This window comes from Callospermophilus lateralis, chromosome 1 (genome assembly GCF_048772815.1).
Source record: "Callospermophilus lateralis isolate mCalLat2 chromosome 1, mCalLat2.hap1, whole genome shotgun sequence".
NCBI classification, from domain to species: Eukaryota; Metazoa; Chordata; class Mammalia; order Rodentia; family Sciuridae; genus Callospermophilus; species Callospermophilus lateralis.
Window position 1 is genome coordinate 169,628,975 of NC_135305.1, and position 23,107 is coordinate 169,652,081.

General features: G+C 45.4%; 1 protein-coding gene across 4 annotated transcripts in view; it reads left to right on the forward strand.

Annotated features, from left to right (window-relative positions):
• Positions 1-23,107, forward strand: part of Adamts9 (ADAM metallopeptidase with thrombospondin type 1 motif 9) — a 156,340-nt gene that overhangs the window by 78,976 nt on the left and 54,257 nt on the right. For 3 of the 4 annotated variants that reach the window (XM_076868927.1, XM_076869093.1, XM_076869015.1), the window contains 4 exons: positions 108-275; positions 2,308-2,577; positions 5,051-5,212; positions 7,556-7,732. In XM_076868927.1, coding sequence (XP_076725042.1) covers positions 108-275; positions 2,308-2,577; positions 5,051-5,212; positions 7,556-7,732 — 777 coding nt within the window. Of the gene's footprint in view, positions 1-107; positions 276-2,307; positions 2,578-5,050; positions 5,213-7,555; positions 7,733-9,622; positions 9,802-23,107 lie in introns of those variants that run through there. The other variant, XM_076869100.1, reaches the window with a different exon arrangement.

The window sequence follows — 23,107 nt, forward strand, 5'->3', positions numbered from 1 at the left end:
ACAGGGAGGGCAGAAGGGACAGGTGCTCTCTGAGGGATGACAGGGGGTGGCCCATGCCTATAAGACCCTCCATCAGTCCCCTGCTGTACTGTTTCCCTCCCGCCCAGTGCTCAGCCACCTGTGGCAAAGGGACCCGGATGAGGTATGTCAGCTGCCGGGACGAGGACGGCTCCGTGGCTGAGGACAGCGCATGTGCTGCCCTGCCCAAACCGGTGGCCAAGGAGGAATGCTCGGTGACCCCCTGTGGGAGGTGGAAAGCCCTGGACTGGAGCCCTGTAAGCCATGACTTCTGAGGAATTGGGAACGGGTGGGGGATGGGCAGAGGGGGGAGGGGCCGGGGTCCCAAGTGTCAGAGGTGAGATTTTAGAGGGGGCAGAGTTTGTGATGCAGTTATTCCACCCACACATACAGCTGGTCAGGGGTACAAAAGATGCACATTTCAAAAAAGATGTAGATTGATTATCACAGGCTTGCAGACTCTCCTGCTGGGCTGGCTGGAAACCCCAGTCTTCATGGAGACATGTCTTCAGGGTGCCAGGTAGGTGGGGGGAGAGTGCGAGAGACCCTCTTTCTTTGAGTCTGGGGGCCTCCTGGGTACTGTGGTCCCTTCAAAGTCAAGTGGGTCTAGTTCCCTGCCAAGAGTGGGAAGTGAGTATCCTCCCCCAGTGCCCTGTGCACACCAACCACCATCTGTGGGTGTTTTTACTTTTTCTTTGTTCCTTTTAGATTTACATGACAGTAGAGTATATTTGGACACATCACACATACATGGAGTCTAACTTCCCAGTCTTGTGGTTGTGCATGAAGTGGGGTTTCCCTGGTCGTGTGTTCGTATATGGACATGGGAAAGTTCTGTCCCATTCATCCCACTGTCTTTCCCATTCCCATCCCCCTCCCTTCTCCCCATTCCTCCCTCTCCAATCCAATAAACTTCCACTCCTCCTTCCCCAACCCGTGGTGAGTCAGCATCCACACATCAGAAGGGACATTCAGCTTTTGGTTTTGGGGGATTGGCTTATTTCACTTAGCATGATAGTCTCCAGCCCTATCCATTTACCTGCAAATGCTATAATTTCATTCTTCTTTATGGCTGAGTAATATTCCGTTGTGCATATGTACATTTCTGTGGCTTTTTATAAAAGTAGATGAACCTTTGTCTACAGGAAACTATTGCTTTCTGCCCTGAAAAACTCATAGAGTCCAGGAAAAATCTTAGCATAGGGGAAAAGGAAACATAAGGAATGAAGGTTATAGTAGTAAATATCAAAATAGGAACATAAAATTGGAGGAGTCAAATAGAACTCTCTAAAATCCCAAACCTTATGATTTACCAGTTGTATCATCCTAGGCAATTTCAATTCTCATTTTTCTTCTGCTCTCAAAAACAAAAAGAACACCTACTTTGCAAAATGGCTGTGAGGGTTATTTGAGATTATAGATGGTAAATGCTTTACAGAAAGTAGGTCCTCAATAAACAGTGTCCGTCCTTCAGTCCGGGCATCTGTCTGTCAGATCCTGGTGTTTATTCATCAGCTATTTGTGAAAGAGCAGCGAACCAAGAATAACAGAGTCCCTGCCTTATGCAAGAATATCCCAGTGGAGAAACCTGTCAGCGAACAAATAAAGCAATGTCTGCTGCAGCAGCAGGTCCTGATGAGAGCTAGGCACAGTTGAGCAGTGCATGGCCTAGAGAGAGCCATGAGCAAGACCTGAGTGAGGTCAGTCAGCCGCACGGGGTCTGTTTGGTGCAGCAGGAGGCACAGCGGGGTGAGGCCCCCGAGCCAGTTGCTTGGAGTGTGCACAGGTACCCTTGAGGCCAGGGTGGCTGGGGCGAAGTGAGGGCGACTGAGAGGTGCTCATCAGGTAGCCAGTGGCATCCCTAAAAGAGCCTACTAGGTCAGCGGAAGGACTTTGGTTATTATTGTGAGTGACCTGGGAAGTCACTGGAGGGACACGTGATGGGACTTTTGTCCTAAAGGGACATGTTTTGGGACCTGCAGACAGCAGACTCAGGCGGAGAGCATCAGGTCCTGAGCCTGGTTGTAAGGCCATCGCAACACCCCAGGGAAGGCCAGATCTCCAAGTCAGGCCACTGTCGCTGTGGCCATCATGACAAGTGGCTGGATCAGGGACATACCTTGAACACTGAGTTATGGGACAGGAGGAAGAGAGGAGTCAAGGTCCATTCCAAGCCTCTTGGGGCCTGAGCTACCGGGAAGGTAGTAGCCATGTGCAGAAATGAACATGCGAATCCTCCACAGCGCCCCCCAGTGACCACCCCTTTTTCTTTCTGAACATCCGACATAGTGCTCTGTGACGTGTGGGCAAGGTAGGGCAACCCGGCAGGTGGTATGTGTCAACTACAGTGACCACGGGATTGACCAGAGCGAGTGCGACCCCGACTACATCCCAGAGACCGAACAGGACTGCGCCATGTCCCCGTGCCCTCAGCGGACCCCGGACAAAGGCCTCCCTCAGCACCCCTTCCAGAACGAGGACTACCGGCCCCGGAGCCCCAACCCCAGCCGCACACACGTGCTGGGGGGAAACCAGTGGAGGACGGGCCCCTGGGGAGCCGTGAGTATCACAGAAGACACCCCCCACACACTTGCTTCTCTCCCTAAGGTCGAGTTTGGGGAGGGAAAGTTCTAGAAATGCCTCTGCACCTGTCTGCTCTTCCTTAGGTACTGGTGTGTGATTTCACGGGCTCTGGGTGAAGGCGATGTATAGTTGGATGTGTAGTTAGAGCCACTCAGTATGGTCCCCGAAAAGAAGATGCTCTGGGAGGGCTCACTCCTCAAAGGGGCGGGGAATGCATGGAGGAGCGGGTGCCACTGCTGGGCAGTATTGTGAAAGCCAGAATGAGTCAGGCAGCTCAGACCTGGAGGGAAAGAGGAGAGAGACTTTTCTAAAAGGGAGTCCTTTTTTTTTTATTTGTTCCTTTAGATGTGCATGACAGTAGAGTGCATTTTGACCTATCACACACACATGGAGTCTACCTTCCCATTCTTGTGGTTGGACATGATGTGGAGTTTCCCTGGTCGTGTGTTCACATATGAACACAGGAAAGTTCTGCCCATGCACTCCACTGTCTTTCCTAGTCCCATCCCCCCCTTTATTCCCCTTTGTCTAATGCAGTGAACTTCTTCTGTTCCCCACCGTTATTGTGTATTAGCATCTGCACATCAGAGAGAACATTTGTCCTTTGGTGTTTTGGGACTGGTTTATTTCACTTAGCATGATGGCCTCCAGTTCCATCCATTTACTGGTAAACACCAAAATTCCATTCTTCTTTAAGGCTCAGTAATATTCCATTGTATATATAGACCACATTTTCTTTATCCACTCATCTGTTGAAGGGCACCTAGGTTGGTCCCATAGCTTAGCTATTGTGAATTGGCTGCTATGAACATGGAAAGGGAGTTCTTAAACAAAGTGGCTTTTCTTTCTGCCATTTTCCAGATGAACACAGTCTATAGTGGCATAGTTGCTGTTTCAGTGGTATTAGATTAAAGAGGAAATACTCCTGTTAAATAATCTAAGTGCTGCTTGGGGTAGGGCAGCATCTCATTCCCTAAAGGTTAGCAGTGCGGGTGGACTGCAGATGTCTCCATTTGACCAAAAACTTGCACTTTCAAATTGGAGGGGGCTGAGGAGGGCCCCTCACCTGTGAGCCTCAGTGTCCTCAATTGTAAAATGAGGGTACCATTAAGTCCTGCTCTCTTTGGTAGTATGAATTAAATGAGATGATCTGGGGGCAGTGGTGCACACCTGGAATCCCAGCAGCCAGGCAGGAGGATCCCAAGTTCAAAGCCAGCCTCAGCAAAAGTGAGGCCCTAAGCAACTCAGTGAGACCTTGTCTCTAAATAAAATACAAAACAGGGCTGGGGATGGGGCTCAGTGGCTGAGTGCTCTGGGGTTCAATCTCTGGTACCCTCCCCCAAAAAAGATTGCAAATGCCATGTGCAACTTGATAATTTGTAAAACTGACATAGCTCCCAGGGTCAGATGGTTATTTTGGAGGCAAACCCATTTTATAACTGAAGGGGCAGAGTAAAGGATGCAGGCAATCACTCTGGGTTAAAAGGATAAGGAAATCATGGGAACACAAACATTCCAGGTGCGGCTACGCGAGAGAGCTGAGAAGCTTGTGTGGGAAATGCGGGGGGCCGGGGGGGGGGGGTGCCAACCTCAGCCATCAGCATGTTAGACTGAAGTGCCCCAAGACAGGCTCCTCAAGACGAATTCAACTAGGTTCATTGGGGAAGTAAAAAAATTAAATGAACAAAACATAAATCTATCTTGTTCCCATGAAGCCGTTGAAGTCAGGGGGCGGAGGGAACGGCAGCCTGCTAGGGAGTCCTGTCTCAGTGGCCTCCAGGCTGCCTCCTGCAGTAACTGAGTGCGGTCCTGGGGAAGCGACATTTCAACAAGTGGCCATTCATCAAGCCAGTAATTTGACCTCTGTGTTGAAAGGGACGTCCAACGTTGGTTCCAAATAAGCTCTCGAAATTTTGAAAAGAATCTCCAAAGTGGCTGGGGAGATAGCTCAGTTGGCGGAGCGCTTGCCTGGCATGCATAAGGCCCTGGGTTCACTCCCCAGCAGCGCCCCAAAAAGAAGAATCTCCAAATAAACTATGATGTCCATTGACCCTCCCCTCCCCTCCCCCACCCACTCCACCCCACACTGCAGAGAAATTAAGGGAGACAATAAATGGGACAAATTTAGAAGTCTCATGAGCTCAGGAGGCTGAGGCAGGAGGATCGTGAATTCAAAGCCAGCCTCAGCAACTTAGCGAGGCCCTGAGCAACTCAGTGAGACCTTGTCTCTAAATAAAATATGAAAAAGGGCTGGGGATGTGGCTCAGTGGTTAAGTGACCCTGAGTTCAATCCCAGTTACAAAAGAAAAAAAAAAAGATCCCCAGCTGCCTTGTCCTGGTTACGGATGCTCAGGAACAGTTTTTGTCACATTGCCTGAGTTTTAGCCAGTTGCTGCTTGTCTCTCCAGCGGAGGTGGTGCTGAGGGTTAACTTGTCACCGGTGTGTTAGTGTTCCAGTACCTGTGCCGGAGGGGCCCAGCGGCGTGTCGTGGTGTGTCAGGATGAAAACGGATACACTGCAAACGACTGCGTGGAGAGAATCAAACCCGACGAGCAGAGGGCCTGCGAATCCGGTCCTTGTCCCCAGTGGGCTTACGGCAACTGGGGAGAGGTGAGGATAAACCACCCGTCCCTGTTCCTCTGAAAGAATCGTGTCATTGTTTGTATTATAAGGAACAAGAACCAGCTTGAATAGAAACTTCCGGATTTGGGATTCATTAGGAAACCTGGCTTCGTGCTGTTCTTATTTAAACAATTAGCTTATAACCAATAAGAGACAGCTTGAATACATACAGAAGGCAGATTAGGAGAAAATGTTGATAAATGCTGGTTTAAGTTGTTTACTAACTAATCTTTGATGATTTTTTAAAAAATGGATGCTTTTAGCCGGGCAGGGTGGTGCCCGCCTGTAATCCCAGCAGCTCGGGAGGCTGAGGCAGGAGGATCATGTGTTCAAAGCCAGCCTCAGCAATGGCGGGGCCCTAAGCAACTCAGTGAGACCCTGACTCTAAATAAAATAAAAAATAGAGCTGGGGATGGGGCTCAGTGGTTGAGGTCCCCTGAGTTCAATCCCTGGTACTCCCCCAAAAAATAATAATTGACATCATTAATGTTAAAAATATTCATGATCCTTCATGGTACTGTTATGAAAGGGAGCTTGAATCCCTGTTGTACTTAATGGTGGAGTTGAGATGCTTCTGGTTTTGCGTTTAACCAAGAATACAGCTCTCTCCTGCTAAATCCACAGGAAGAGCACGTACTTAAAGCTCATCGAGCCGTTCTGTCTGGACTGTAAAATTTATGAAATGAAAAATGTCAGTTAGCACCTGGGAGACCCCGCTGCCAAGAGGAGGAATGAGAAACCAGCTTGCGGGCCCCTTGATGCGTGCTCTGGCTGAGGGCAGTGGCGCCCACCTCCCCTGGTTCCATTTGCGCCACCTGGTAGTGGCAGGCAGAGCAGGGGCTTTGGCTGACTGTCATCGACAGTTACGTCATCCTGGAGAGCTTCCCCGAAGGGAAGGGAGGGGGAGGGAGGCTCGGAGCCTGGTGGATTGTGGGTTTCCCAGAACTCCTCGCAAAATCCCTGTCCTCTGGGACCCCCGATTAAGCTTCTGTAATTGGACCCACACCAGCCGAGTGCAGGCATTTGTGGGACACGCGCTGTCAGCACAGAGTGATCCTTCCAGATTCTAGGGAGAGCTGGCCCTCACACAGCAGGGGAACTGACTGTCAGGGTCCCTGGATGTGAGCACAGCAGTACTGTCCAAGAAATGCGACTTGTTCCTGCCTCAGAAGTTTGAGTCCCGCCAGGAGTCTGAGCCAACATCTCCCACCACATTGCTTATTCATCCCAGGGGCAAGTCATCCTTGTCCTAAGATTCAGAGAGAGAGTAAAATACATTAGCATCATAAAGGTCTAAAGAGATTAGAGTCAGAAAATCATCAGAGGTTGGTGACAGCTTAGAAATTGCCAGAAAATAGCTGGGCGCGGTGCTGCACGCCTGTAATCCCAGCAACCCAGGAGGCTGAGGCAGGAGGATGGTGAGTTCAAAGCCAGCCTCAGCAATTTAGTGAGACTCTGTCTCAAAATAAAAAATAAAAAGGGCTGGGGGTGTAGCTCAGTGGTTAAGGGACCCTGAGTTCAATCCCCGGTACCTAAAAGTAAAAAGAAGTTGCCAGAAGGTGGAGTCTGACTAAGGAAGTAGCTCAGTGGTAGAGCACTTGCCTAGCATGTATGGGGCCCTAGGTTCCAGGCACTATTTTTAAAAAATAAAATAACATGTTTGCCAGAAAATAAAACTGGCTAGGTCATTATTTCCTTTATTTAATATTGAATAGTTTGGTTTTTTTTGTTTTTGTTATTTTTTGTTTTTTCCTGGGTGCCAGGGATTGAACTCAGGGGCCCTCGACCACTGAGCCCCATCCCCAGCCCTATTTTGTATTTTATTTAGAGACAGGGTCTCACTGAGTTGCTTAGGGCCTCACTTTTGCTGAGGCTGGCTTTGAACTCTCGATTCTCTGCCTCAGCCTCCTAAGCCACTGGGATTACAGATGTGCACCACTGCACCCAGCTTTGTTTATGTTTTTAGATTTTGAATTTTACCCCAGCCATTTGTGCATAAATTAACTTTGATCAAGTTAATTGACTCCTTAACCTCAGTGGCCCCAAATATTAAGTGGAGGCAAATGTTATACTCTGCACCTGAGGAGATAATGGATACAAAACCCCTCTCAGGTATGGGGAAGCCCTCAGTGAGCGACCCCTACCACCCAGGGAGGAGGACTTGGGTCCACTGTAAGATAGTATCGCGCGGTGACCCCTGGCTCCAGCTGTCAGAGTCACCTTGTCCAGTGCTGTCATCGAGTTCGGCTAAGACAGGTTCCTTATGGGAAAGAAAATCTGTCGCTGGCCATTCAGACAAAATCACCACAATGTCTGCTGTCCTCTCTGCAGTGCACAAAGCCATGTGGTGGAGGGAGCCGGACTCGACTGGTGGCCTGTCAGCGGTCCAACGGTGAACGCTTCCCAGATTTGAGCTGTGAAATCCTTGACAAGCCTCCAGATCGTGAGCAGTGTAACACACACGCCTGTCCCCAAGACGCCGCCTGGAGTACTGGCGCTTGGAGCTCGGTACGGCCCTAACTATTCCTGTTTGTTCCCCAAACTCTCCAATCCCAGGGTGTTCTGGTGCGGTCCCTGCGACATCAGTGTCCCCTGGCGAGGGTGTCCTAGAGGCCGTCCTGGGGAGTAGTGTGTCATCCCCTCCGGGTCACTGACAGTAGCATTAACATTTTTGCGACATGGCCAGAGGTGACATCACAAGAATCCGTGTACCTCATACAGGACCTGGTGCCAAGAAGTAGCTTCCTTTTCTAGAAGAACCATGTCCCTAGATAGTGACAGCTCATTAGCAGACACTCTCTCCTTTCTAAGCTACCATAGCGTTGACGCTGGGGACCATTTGTGCTTATTGAGGCCTCTGCAGTTTTTTCCTTCAATGACTAATAGTCTGCTTCCCTGTCATTCGGGGTACAACTCAACCACAGTCGTCACAAAGCCTGGGCCCACCAAATAGACTGAAATCATTTTGAAAAGATGAATGACCCCCAGTGGAATCAGTGACCTGGGGACTTTCAAGGTGTCTGGAATGTTCTTCTGCCCAGACAGGAAGCCTGTTGGAGACTTTTTTTTTTTCGTCTGGTCTCTGCTCGCTGCTCAGCCAGCAGCTGACATGGTGAGGCAGGTTTGCCACTGTAAGTGACACTCTGCAAACTTCTAGGGCAGCTCTTGGCAAACAGAAGGCTCAACTGTGTCCAGCCTCACCTTGGCTTGTCTAGCTTGTGCCACGAGCTATGGAGCCATTGGCTGGTTCATAGAGCTAGGGCAAACGTTCTGGTCAATACGTTAATTGCACTGAAGTTGAACTTAGTATTGTATCAGGTCCTATCCAGAAGGCCTTTTTTGTTCAGTATGATTCTGAGGAAAAGGCTTAAACAACCCTGAAACCAGCTGAAAAGCACATTCATTGAATTACATGGTTGATACCTGTGGATGCTTCTAGAAACCAAGGTTTTCAGTGTCTGAGGTTGTGTCTGCAGAAATAGCTCCGTGGCCACTGTACTTTGTTAGGTAGAAATCTAGAAGAATTGAGAAGGGCATCTCGACTGGTACTGTACAGCTGAGCTGTACTCCAGGGTTTAAGAAATGTTACCCTGAGTCACATGGACAGTTCCCTGGGAGCACGTCTGTGTCCAGTCATGGCACCCTCCCCAGGTGCATGCTCTGAAGAGCACCAGAGATGACCTCAGGGTGTTGGGAACATTCCCACATGTCCAGCTTTCCTCATCACAGACTTCATGTTATTTTCCACAAAATGTTCCCGCTCGAACTCATTCGGTTTTAATCTCTACCAGTAGTAACACCAACACCAGAGTCACATTTCAGAAAGCCTCCTAGCCCTCCAAAAAGAAATATGTCACCAGACACAGTGGCCCACACCTATAATCCTATGCCTCTGGAGGCAGGGGCAGGAGGATCATGAGCTTGAGGCCAGCCTCAGCAACTTAGCAAGGCCCTGAGCAACTTAGAAAAAACTTATTTCAAAATAAAATAAAATAACAAAAAGGGCTGGGGATGTGGCTCTGTGGTAGAGCTCCCCTGAGTTCAATCCCTGGTACCAAAAAAAAAAAAAAAAAAAAAAAGAATGTCACTAATTTTCACCAAAAAACATGAGCCTCCTTGTTACATATTCCTGTAACTGGGTGAAAAAAAAGAAAAACAGAAATTTGTATTTCCCGTGCTCTAATTCCTTAGATGGTCCTGTATTTTTCTATAAAGTATTCCTTGGGAAAATGACATCTTGCCAGGGTTCTATGCATGTGTACGTCCATGTACACACCAACGTATGTAAACACACCTGTGAACATCCACACTCATGTACATATATATCAATTTCCACAGAATTCTCTTACTTGAATGTATTCTTAGTATGGCTTTTTTTTTTTTTCCTTCTCTGCACAGGATCACCACCCGCCCCCATAGATATTTTAAGAGCTTACATGCTTAAATTGTAAAATATGAACTGCTGATTATCTTAACTGAAGACATGACGTTTATTTAATATGGTTCTTCTTGGGCCTGTGTACAATTTTCTGAAATGCCAAGGAGGAAGAAAGAGGGAGAGAGAGTCAGACCCCAGTGCTGTGGCACTTGCAGAACAAGTCGGTGGAGTTGTAAACTCTGCGTGCAGGCTGTGTGATGTCTAGCACTCCCTTTGGACAGTGATCATTATCTGAATGTCGCTTTCAATGCCTCTAACATCTTAAGGGCAAGGCCACTTCTGCAAGGCTTTTAAGTTGTGATTTTTTTTTAATTAAATCAAAAGTATTTTCTGGAAAAAGATACATTTGTAATATATTACTTTTCCTAACTAGATGTGTGAGAAGATAGTCTTTCAGATTCTTTTTTTAAAATTTTTTTAAAAAATTTTCCTCTTCTGTCTATTTCCATGGTGGTGGATGCTTTGGTATACAACATCTTAGTGATTCTGAATTAAGCATACCTCAGTGAATGTGTTCATAGCCATAAAGTCACTCCTACGGTGCTTGATCATTGTCACCCACAGTGGAATTCACAATAAAAAGTACATTTGAGGCACTAATATATTGCTTTTAAGAGAAGGCAACTTAGATTTGTTAGAGTTTGGGGGTAGGAAAGGTTCCTGCAGGTTTTTTTCTCTTCCCAAGGACTTCCACACATAGACGCTCTCATGCCAAGAACCAGCTACACTGAGTGAGGTGGCTTCCCCCAAGGTCAAAGGAAGCCTTCTCCAAGGTCGCAGTGGAGATAGCCTACTCCAGCACTTGCTACTAAAGAGCAATATCTAGGTGAAAAAGCCCAAACCACTGTTATCTTGGCTTCCAGAGTCTCCAAAATGAAGCTTCAGTGAACTTGAAGTTCAAGGGTCCACTTTAGACAGATGGTTGGCTGTGACTCACATCATTGCAGATTTAAGAATCATGATTCAGCCTTTTCTGTCCTTTTGAAAATATGTCCTTGGAAGCTCGGCATGGTGATGCCAGCCTATAATCCCAGTGACTCTGGAGGCTGAGGCAGGAGGGTTGCAAGTTCAAAGCGAGGCCCTAGGCAACCTAGTGAGACCCTATCTCTAAATAAAAAATAAAAAGGGCTGGGGAAGCATTTCTGGGTTCAATCCCCAGAACCAAAATTGTGTGTGTGTGTGTGTGTGTCTCCTTGGACTCTCCCTTGGCCATGTTCATTTTTGAAATAAGGTTCTTCAACCACTGTGCCTTTGAGTGTACTCCTGAAGCCAAGAGGTAGACGTCGTGTCATGAATGCACATACCCCATGATCAGAACGGCAGATTGTAAAGAGAGCTTGATGCTCTCCAGCCAAAGTAGAAATCAGCTAAAACTCAAGAGCCATCTAGAGCAAGCTCACCCATCCATATAACTCACGCAGCAAGTTCTGCTGGGTGTGCTATGGCTCCAGATGGTTCTATGGCGTTTCTCTACTTGGCCCTGTGTATCTTCCTTCCAATCAACTTGGAGATGGTGGTTCTCCTTAGGAGACATGGCTTGTTGGGGTTTTTCGTGACCAACCTAAAAGTGTGTGTTCTCTGAGCCTTGCTTCAGGTGCTTTAGAATACTGCTTGTCAACCCTCATAATGAGAATTTATGAGCTCGTGAAGGATCGTGCTTTGGTTTCTGCCTGGCCAACTGATGAATTGTGTCTACCTCATTTTCATGTTCAAGTTTGCAGCTTCCCGTAGGTAGGAAGAGAAAAATGTTTTGCATCAGTGTTTTATCACCTCATGACACCTGTCTCTAGAAGAAAATAAAGATTGTAAATAGCACGACCATATTTCCTGGACAGTTTTAAGCAGCCACACCTAGTATTTTCTGAATATTTTGAGCAGTACAGATTTCTATGTTTATATAATAAAGCATATTTATTTTTCCATGTTATTTAATTTTATATACCATGTTTAAAAAATCAGTGTTTATGAGCAGACTGTAAAGGCAAGTAGGCTGTGTGAATTAGACATGAATGTATATGTTTCTTCCAGTTTTAAAAAGATACATTTTAATTTTGTAAATTCCTTCCAACCTGTACCACTGCACCCTTTCCCCTCCAGTCTGTGTGGCCAAGAGTCAAGCTTTATGTAATTGGATAGTTTCAAGTGTATATTTTTAAAGAGATACTTTCAAAAATATTTCTGAATTGGAAATGATACTTAGTTACATAAACAAAAAATATATGAGGCTTAACAATTTGTTGGGTATTTTTTCTTTTCCAATACTGTTGTCCTGATTCATTGAGTTTCCACTATGAAATATGAATGCTCCATTTGTTGAATTTGTAGATAATGATGAAACATAGCCAGAAGATCAAAAAAAAAAAAAAAAAAAAAAAAAAAAAAAAACGTAGTAAGGAGAAATTGTTCTGAACACATAAGAGAAGCTAGGTACAGGAAAAAGCAAACAATGTGCATAAATTTGATCCCCCTTATTCTTTGTTCATATAACTGCCAAAGGCTTTATAAAATTTGTCAATTTTGTTTCTTGTTTACCTACAATATAGTTCAGAAAGCATTTCTTATTTTAAAAAAATACTATCCCAATAAACTGGGAAGTCTCAAGAGAGCCTTCCTTTTGCAAAAATATATATTTATGTGTAAACCATAAAAGTGACCCCAAAAGCCTATGGGTAACTGTTCCCCTCCTGAGCCTCCATATTGCCCTATAGTTGACTATGATCCTTGACTATGAAAGGACTAAAATAAAGGAGTTCCTATGAGCGTTAGAATATTTTTCCTAAGGTACCAAAAACCATTCCAAAAGCAAATGATGATAATACTTAAATTCTACTGAGCATTTGCTATGTGTCTTGCCCAGTGTACACATCACATCAACCATCTTGCTATCCCCTGGGGAGGTGCTGTAAGGAAGTCTCTAGATTACGTGATGATCTGTGTTAGAGAGAAGACCCCATGTCAGTAGCTTGACTGTATTAATCTATTAATCCTATTTCAGTGGGGGAAAAAAAGCCCAGATTTCAGAATGAACTTTTTTTGGGGGGGCGGGGGAACAGGGATTGAACCCAGGTCCCTCCACTGAACCACATCCCCAGTCATTTGTATGTTTAATTTACAGACAGGGTCTTCCTGAGTTGCTTAGGGTGTCACTGAGATGCTGAAGCTGGCTTTGAACTCTCGATCCTCCCGCCTCAGCCTCCTGAGCTGCTAGGGTTACAGGTGTGTGCCACCACGCTTGAGGCTTCTATTGATACTCAGTAAAATTTAAACATCACCTAACTTTAACAATATTAAATAATTTTGACATTGTCCATTTGACTCCAATAGAAAATCCCAATTTAGTATACCAGTTGATAAATTCTCCAAATGAGCAGTTATGAAAACCTTTGTTCAAGTTTAGGGAATAAGAAAACATCCCTCTCATACCTGTTAAAGATACTATTTGAGTCAGATTAAAGGAAATGATATCAAGCCTATCACTATGAAAAGATATCACACTAAGCATGTGTTTTTTGTAAATATATTTTTACAAAACTGAAGACATGTTTTAAACATCTTGCTTGCTAGCACTTTTTCAAAACTAATTTTTAGTTGTAGATAGACACAATACCATTATAATGGTAAATAAATAAATTATGGTAAATAAATAAATTTATTTATTTTTATGTGGTGCTGATGATCGAACCCAATGCCTCCCACATGAGAGGCAAATGCTCTACCACTGAGCCCCAGCCCCAGCACTTTGAATAATACAAAAAGAGCACATTATTTGGCTCTATCAGTGTGGAGTATAAATGATAAGATTTTTTTTTTTTAATCAGAAGAATATGACACCCAGCAGTTCAGGAGGCTGAGGCAGGAGGATCATGAGTTCAAAGCCAGCCTCACCAACTTAGGGAGGCCCTAACCAACTCAGTGAGACTCTGTCTCTAAATAAAATACAAATAGGGCTGGGGATGGGGCTCAGTGGTTAGGCATTCCTGAGTTCAATGCCCAGTTCCCTCCTCCCCAACCCCCCCAAAAGAAGAAAAATGCCAAAACAATATGACCTGTAGAACTACAGCATTTCTCTGAATTTAGTGTAGTTTAAGGCTTTATAAAGCCCTCCCCTCCAGTGTGTTTAGACCACTGTGAACACGCGCCTGCATGGATTTCACTGGAGACAAACTTAGCAGTCTTGAAACCCTCTTTCTTGTCCCCACGGTGGTTGTGTGCCTATAAGATTCTGTTATTGCTTTTGGACAGCTGCTTCCTGGTAGCTGGACTGATTTCTGTTTTCATGAGTCTTAAAAGTCCAAAGTCGGTGCAGGGAGAAAGGATAGGAGATGCTTGGACTCCAAGGAGTGTGTCTTCTCCCCAACTCCTGTCCTGGAGCTGTCCTTCTGGAATGTGGAGGGGGAGGCTGAGCCTCATGAGCAGGGAGGGAACCCTGGAGGTTACAGCAAAGCATCCGGAAGATTTATTCTGTGGGGGGATGGGATGCAGGACTAAAACTCTCCCATCATTCCTTTAAAAATAAAGATATTCATTTTTCAACAAATGCTTTTAAAGTGCCTACTGTGGGCCAGGCACTTTTTTGGGTGTTAAGGATGTAGCCACAAACAAGTCAGAGCTTCTAATGAAAAAAAGGAACATTTAGTATTAATTGAAGAAAACTAAACTCGTGTGATTCAAGCTTTACACTTTTTTTTCCCCTCACAGCCCCACCACCACCATAAAAATAAAAATTGCTATTAAAAATATACAGCCTCATGATCGCTGATGACGCTTGTTCAAAAATATAAACTAGCCTCCAGTAGCTCAAGAGGCTGAGGCAGGAGGATCACAAAGTTGAGGCCAGCCTCAGTAACATAGTGATGCCCTGAGCAACTTAACGAGACCCCTGTCTCTAAATAAAAATAAAAAGGGCTGGGGATGGGGCTTAGTAGTTAAGCTCTCTTGGGTTCAATCCTCAGTACCAAAAAGAAAAGGAATCGCAATGTGAGTTCAGAGGTTAGAGAGCCAGGGCCAGGGGTGAACTTGACTTTGCCTCCTCCTTGCTGGGGTCCTCAGGTTCCATGCAGCTGTGGAAGCTGGGCCTGAGGGTACATTTTCCCTTTGCTATTTGATGGGTACTAATAAAAAGATCTGGAATGTGTGGGTTTCCCCACACCCTCTTTGCATCTGGGTGCTTTCTCTCAAGTGTGCTCACTTTCAAGGGTGTTTTTTAAAGACCCCAACTTCCCTTTCCAGAACTTTCTGAAATATAAAATGGGCAGCCACGATAAGGAGGTTCAGCGGGTAGTGAGGAAGATAACACAAAAGCCAACCCCAGAAACCTGTCGTTCTTACCAAGATCTGCATCCGCTGTCTCTCATAAGAAAGAGATCAGGCCTTGGCCCACGCAGTCCCATAAACTCTCGTGAGATGGGCCTGTTCTGTGGCTTTGCTTCTCAACATGGAAGCCACCAGCCTCAGGTTGCTAATGCCAAGCCCTTCAAATGTGCCCGAGTGAGAAGGAAACACTGCACCTCTCTCTACAATTTTATTTAATGTGATGACTCTTCATTTTGAGCAGCCTCCTCTAGCTGGTGGCTAGAGTGGACAGGGTGACCTCAGGCAGAGGTATATCTCAGCAGTTAACCGTGCACTAGCCACGAAAACAAAGCTTACAAAAATAAATGGGGGAGAAATCCCCTACGTCAGCATTTAAGAGGTCGCTGTGTAGGATGCCCTCTCATCCAGCCATCAGCGACTGGACCCTGTGTTTGGGGCCTTCGTTTTGTAAGACGTGGGTGGGTGTTCCCTGACAGCTGGCAGGAGGGAAATCAGAGATCAGCTGAAAGACAGGCTGTAGGGACAGCTGTCCCCAGAGGAGGAGATGCAAGGCTTCATTGTCAAAGCAGCTGTTAAAACAAACTCTCGTGTATCTCACAGTTCAAGTTCACGGTGGCAGTAAGTTCACTTAAGGAGAAAGCAGGTGTATGTGTGCAGTGGGTCGAAAGGGCACGGCTCGGTGGGTGCTTTCAGCAGAAGGCAGAAGGGAAGAGCATCAGGTGGCCACCATACCTCTGCAGTTCCCAGAGACGGTTCTCTCCTTGCAGGAAGAGTTTTAGGAAGGCAGCACTTCCTGGTTGCTGAACCCAGCAGGTGACATGGAGCAAATTAGCTTTGTAGGGTTCTGTTTTAAGGACCCATCAGAAGATTCAGAGTTGAGGCAGTGTCTCCTCCAGCATGGAGCTTCTCATCTATTTTTGCTTTTTTTTTTTTTGGCTGGGGGGCAGTAGCAAGGATTGAACCAGGGGTGCTTAACCCCTGAGCCCCATCCCCAGTCATGTATTGTATTTTATTTAGAGACAGGGTCTCCCTGAGTTGCTTAGGGCCTCTCTTAAGTGGCTGAGGCTGGCTTTGAACTCTCGATCCTCCTGCCTCAGCCTCCAGAGTCACTGGGATTACAGGCATGAGCCACCAAGCCCAGAGAGCTTGTCATCTGTTAACTTTGCAATCCTCATCCTCTTCGGTGTTCAGAAAACCCTTATGGGTTCATTCAGTCACCTCATGTTGAGGACCCCCAAAATCTAAATTTATGGAACAGCATTAGCCACAAATGAGTGATGTCATCAATTCTTTTTTCTAGTGGCCAGATAGAGCTGTTTGTTTGTTTGTTTGACCGCCCCCCTGCCCATCCTGAACTAAACTATGATCCTGCAGTCAGGCCGTCTGAAGCTCTTTCTGGTCCATGAAGCTCCTTCTCATGTTGACTAAGCACCAAAGAGAAAAATAATTCAAATGATTCTCCCCAAGCCACTTTCTTCTGAAGTAGCTCCCAAAGTTTGATAGTTGCAGCAGTAATCCGCAAAAGAACTGATTTCCACCCACTTAGTGTGTGTCCTCCAGAATTATAGGGAGGACTTTGAGTTTTTCATATAACAATCACTTAAATTGTGGATCTTTTGCTTTGGGCAAGAGATTATGCTAAGCAATTCACCTACATTGTCTAATTGACTCCCCTATACTTGTTGAAGTCAACACTATCAGAGAAATTAGTTGACCCTAGATCACATTGCGATCGATTTGAACACAGAATTTTATGACTTTGAAGCCACAATTAAAGATTTTTTTTTTTTTTGGTCGTGCCAGATTGTGATGACTTCAAACATTCTGGAGTCATTTGTAGACTTTGCTCATGGGGTAACCCAAGCAAATTGTGAGAAAATCCTTGCTCTTAAAGATAAACTGAGGGACGGAGCACAGTGACACACACCTGCAATCCCAATAGCTCAGGAGGCTGAGGCAGGAGGATCATGAATTCAAAGCCAGCCTCAGCAAAATCGAGGCCCTAAGCAACTCAGGAAGACCTTGTCTCTAAATGAAATACTAATCCCTGGTACCCAAAAAATAAAAAATTAAACCAAGGGACGTGCAAGTTATCAGAGGTCTTAAAAGATTTCAAGAGAAATTCATCCAGTATTTATTAAGTACCCTTTGGGTTGCTATTTCTGACATTTTAATATATGAAGAGAAACAGAAAAAAAAATCAAGAAAATAAATCTGAATGCTTCCCAGTAGGTATCTAGGTAATTAGGTGGACAGATCAGATTTGATTAGAGCCACTTAGGAGATTTTTGCAGATGGTGGTGGCGGTGGTCAGATTCTTCAGGGAGAGGAGCAAGGTGCTGTAGCACTACAAACAAATTAACAAAAAATAATGAAATTAAAATTTATTGAAAATGGCCTCACACTAATAACGCTCAGATTTGAAATAAAACCTGCCACTCCATGCATCAAAATGTCACCCAGACTTTTTTGTGAGCTAACAGGAATGGAAGGATTCGAACTCTTAGCAACGTGAAGTCCAGTTCACTCCCACTGGTAAACCATCAGCCCCTGAGACTCCTGGGCTGGCTCCGCTTCCTCCCCTTCCCCTTCATCCTCCCAACTCCTGTGTTTGTTGGCCCAAGTGGCCAGCGAATGACAAGACCTGCTTATGGTTGGGGAACTTGCTAAGGTGAACAGAAGGATAACAGAAAAAAAACAGGAGGGATTTGCTTTCTTTTTCTTAGCGAAGACAAAAGGGAGGAAATGTAGACAGATCCCATCAAGGGTTAAGTGACAAACTTGCTGGCCAAATGATTTATTTACCTGCTCCAAACCTTAATTTCCTCTGGCACACATGCCCACAGTTAAGGAGCATGATATACTTTACGTGGGCAGACGATAAATGTTAAACGAATGAATGAATAAATGAGCCCAGCTACTCAGGAGCTGAGCTTCTCATCACTAATCTAGAAATTTTAAAAAAATAAAAAACTGATTGGAGGAAATCATTAAAAAAAAGAAAAGACATAGGATCCTTCTATACCTTGACTTAGTTATATGATATTCATGTAGGAGAAGGTTTTTGCAGACCAAGGTTTTGGAGATGATGGGATATTAGGTTTATGATTTGCTCTCCAATTGTTCAGAAAAAGACTAAATAATGAATATAGAGGCAGGAGGAGCAGGGTTGGTAAAATTGGAGCCCCTGGTGAGGAGAGGCAGGTGTCCCATTCGGAAGGGATAAGGGAGACCTTTGTAATGTTTTTGCAATATTCTTTAAGTTGGAAATTTTTCAAAATAAATTATTTGTTAAAATTTAATACACACACACACACACACACACACACACACACACACACAGAGTATGTGTTTTCTTTCCCAAGGGAGTGAAGAACAGAGCTGGTTTTATTATAGTATTTTTAAATTTCTGACTTGAGCCAGGCATGGTGGTGCAGGCCTGTAATCCCAGCAGTTTGGGAAGCTGAGACAGGAGGATCAGGAGGTCGAGGCCAGCCTCAGCAATTTAGCAAAGGCCTAAGCAACTCAGATACCCTGTCTCAAAAAATAAAAAGGGCTGGGGATGTGGCTCCATGGTAGAGCACCTCTGGGTTCAATTCCTAGTCCGCCCCCAAAAATAATTCTGACGTACTTTAGGAAGCTGTTTTTAATCCCAGATTTGCACTGTAATGATACTAAGAGGAGTAGCAGTTGCAGCCACAGCACAAGAGAAACAGATCTCTTCCTACTTTTTCATTGATTTTTTTTTCCCCACGATTTTCTCTCTCCTGGTCTTCTCCTTTCCTCCCTCTCTCTCCTCCCACCCAGGCAGCTGAAATAAAATGTCTCTGGGAATAATGCCAATTCCTGGCTTTCACTATGAGTCTTACTATTAAATTCCAGTAAATATCAGATCATATGAAGAGCTCCCCCTCATATTTTTTTTTCAACCCATTGCTACCCAAACTCCAGATTCCTTTGAAAACTAAAGACTTTTTCCAAAAATGTATGATGTTAGTTTTCCTGGAGCCTAACAATAAATAAATAAATAAATAAAAACCTCAATCCCTGCCTTGCTATTTGCAGGACTCACCCTTGAGGTCCCTCTCTCCTTGTCCTTGGCTGTCTTTGAGTCAGACCTGACATATCTGGAACCCCTGGGTAGAGGTCACAGACATGACGTCAGGGAGGAAGTGCTGTCCCAAAGAACACGGTTGTTCATTGTGACCGGGATCTTTATTGCTGTGTGTGGGAACTGATTTCCCGGTGGACACACACCTTCTCCATAACCCCCCTGGTAGCCTCCGCACCTGTTTGCCCTGAGCCCCTAACCTGGCTGCATTGATATGCAGAAGGCTCTTTGAAACTCCCAACATAAACAAGCTGTGACTTAAAACTAAGTCACTCCTGAGAACCTTAGGGATAGTTCAGTGGTTCTCAATGAGCGGTGATTTTGATCCTCCTGTAGACCTACAGCAATGCCTGGGGACAGTTTTGGTGATGACATATTGTGCAGGAAGTGCTCCTGGGATCTAGAGGTAGTGACCAGGGATGTTCCGGGCCAGCTTACCAGGCACAGCCTAGTAACCCCTGATCTCAAAGGATTAGCTCAACTGAACTTGGGCCAAAAATGTAGCCTCTGGCGAGGAGAGGCAGGTGTCCCATTCGGAAGTCAGAGTTAAAGGGACAGTTGCCAACTCTGTGTAATGACAGCAGAGCCATTAGAAGCTCTGCTCTCTGAAGAGTTCACATTCCTGCGAAACATTGCATGAGCTCCCAGGCAGGCATGCAGGGCTCCCAGATCCAAACGAGGTTTTCAAGGATGAGCCAGAAGTCGGTGTGCAATCGTCTTGCCAGGCTGTGAGTCTCAACATCTAGCAGCACCACTCACCTGGGAGGCAGGAAGAAGTCAGGGTGTGCCCGTGTGCCCCAGGTGACGGGCAGACAGTCTGCATTTTGGCACCAGTGATCAGCTTTTAAAGAATGGCATGAATGTAGGGGGACATTGCTTCCCCCCACCCCCAACTGGGGATTGAACTCAGGGGCACTCAACCACTGAGCCCCATCCCCTGCCCTGTTTTGTATTTTATTTAGAGACAGGGTCTCACTGAGTTGCTTAGGGCCTCACTGTGTTGCTTAGGGCCTCACTGTGTTGCTTAGGGCCTCACTGTTGCTGAGGCTGACTTTGAACTCACGATCCTCCTGCCTCAGCCTCCCAAGCCACTGGCATCACAGGCGTGCACCACTGAGCCTAGCTAGAACTCTGTCTTGTCTAGGTCATTTCTTTGCAGTCTGTCTTCACTCTGTCTATTGTGTTTTTCCATCTGAAAGACACTGTGTGGCATTGGGGTGCTGGCAATATCCAGCTGAACTTTCAGTGTTCTCCTGGCTTTTCTATAGTGGCATAGTGTCTCGAGTTCCCAGCTTCTGCGACTTATTTGTTTGTCTGATGTTACATTCTCAGATGACCTTCCTCCTAAATGTCACCTGTGATCTGCGTAGCTGTGCAGTTATGAATTACATTTTAAGCCGTAAGAGTACTCTCTTAGTTTGGGATTGAACGGACACAGGAGATTAGAGAGTCCCATAGTTACTTACCTGGTCTTTAGGATAAATGGTGCATTGGGCGGAATCTTTACTTCGTCCTTATGTATTATGGTAGGATAAGTGGCTTTAGGTTCTATTAGACTATTATTGGATGCATGTGTTTGTGAATTACATTAGTTGAGCGTTTCCATACACCAGGCACCATCCATTGAGTAAACACACACACAGAAAAACGTGAATTCTTCAAGCTTATGTTCTAGAGTAAGGGGAGACCTATAAGTAACAAAATAAGGGGAATTAAATATATTTCATGAAAGGAGGAAATAAGTGCTATAGGCAAACTAAACTAGGGCAGAAAAAATGGATACGGCATAGTAGGGAAGAGAGAGGGTAGGAACTATTATTTTAAGAAGGTTTGGGGAAGTCTCAGTTAAGAAGGAGACATTTGAAAGAAGATGCTGAGTTGCTTAGGGCCTCACTGAGTTGCTGAGGCTGGCTTTGAACTCTCGATCCTCCTGTCTCAGCCTCCTGAGCCTTAGGGAGGATCTTGTGCCACCGCATCTTGCATAAGAAAACTGAGGAATATGTGGAACTAGCCAAACCAGTTCTGACTAGTCCCCAAACCATGTTCCTAACCACCACGTTCCTCTGCCTCAGTCCTTGGGTTCCCATCTGATTAAATCTTAGAGTAGTACAGAAATAATTTCAATTTTCAGAAAACCACCAAATATAATTGTAGTCCTTCCTAATGCCCAGCCTTCCTGTTGTCTGCCATTTGCATGTTAGCCAATTTCTATGTTGAATTCATCCTTTCATGGTGGCACTTGTGAGTAATTTCTTTGCCCAAAGATGGGCAGAAGGAGGGAACAAGAAAAGACAGGAAGATTTTGAATCATGCATATTAGCAGTGACTGTGTGCTCTCTGACTAGCAGCCCAGCAATGAAAGATTGGGGGGCAAACAGCTAATTTCCCCTCCGGCTGAGATACATTTCCCTGGATTCCACTCAGATGTTTATTCTCATCTCAGTTTCTAGGTGGCATTAATATCCAACCAAAGCCAAGTGATTATATAAGTTGACTCCCCTCCCCCCAAAAAAAGGTTGCAAACTCTTCAGCACACTGCCCCCTTGGTAACCAGAGGGAATTGGTTCCAGGATCCCAGACAGATACCCAAATCTGCAGATGCAAATGCCTAGTCCTTTACAGAGAGTGGTGTAGTGCATGCATATAGTTCATGCATCTCCTTCTGAAATTTTATATCTTCTCCAGACTGCTTATAATGCCTAATAAAATATAAATGCTTCATAAATGATTGTTATATTCTATCTTTTAGGAAATAATAACAAGAAAAAATCTTGCATGTTAGGTACAGATGCAGTTTTTGGTTTTTCCTGAATGTTTTATTTTCGGGGAGGGGAAGGCGGGGATTGAGCTCAGGGGCACTTGACCACTGAGCCACATCCCCAGCCCTATTTTGTATTTTATTTAGAGACAGGGTCTCACTGAGTTGCTTAGTGCCTCGCTTTTGCAGACATTGGCTTTGGACCTGCAATCCTCCTGCCTCAGCCTCCCAAGCCACTGGGATTACAAGTGTGCGCCACTGAACTTGGCTCTTGAATGTTTTTAATATGCGGTTGGTTGGATCCAGGAACCCCAACTCCAAAGAGATACAAAGGGCAGACTCCATGGTATACTGGGCAGCTAGTCTGTAAAGATGCTACCCTAGCACTAAGCTTATGAGGAAAGGCAAGAATTCAGACAGTGGAATGCACTCTGTCCTGGTGGCTTTTATTAAATCAAATTAAATTAACTTTACTTATTTAGGTACTGGAGATTGAACCCAGAGGCACTTTACCACTGAACCACATCCCAGCCCTTTATTATTATTATTATTATTATCATTATTTATTTATTTATTTTGAGACAGAGTCTCGCTAAATTGCTGAGGCTAGGTTTGAACTCTCAATCCTCCTGCCTCAGCCTCCCCAACAGCTGGGATGACAGGCATGAGCCGCCCGGTCCTTTTTTTTTTTTTTTTTTTTTTTTTTGATTCTTTATTTTTGAGATAAAGTCTCTCTAGATTTCCTAGACTAGCCTCAAACTTGTAATCCTCCTGCCTTAGCCTCCTGAGTGGCTGGGATTTACAGATCTATGCAACTGTGCCTGGCTGTCCTGGTGTCTTTAAAATGTTTGATGGACATATATGTAGCATATTGAGAAACGGATAAGATTTAGAGGGTGGAAGTGTGTTGGGAACATGAGACAAACTGCACGTAGCACAGACAGGCCGCAGGGACTGTTTTTGGGCAGAAACATTCCTGATGGTGTCCTAAGCTCCCCAGATCTGACCCTGATCGCCCTGGGCAATAGCATAGAACATCAAGTGAGACTGCTGCAGCACTGTCATCGCAGGCAGAATGACATCTCCAGGTGGCCTTGGGCCCTTCAGCCCAGAACTTTGATCACCTGAAAATACCAAAACCTTTGGTCGCTGTCCCCCTCCGCCATAGCTTCCCCATCAGCGATGTATTCAGACATTTCCTCACTCACCTTTGGAACAGCTGAGAGTCAGGATCCTGGGGGCGTCTCGCCCCTGCCCCTCCCT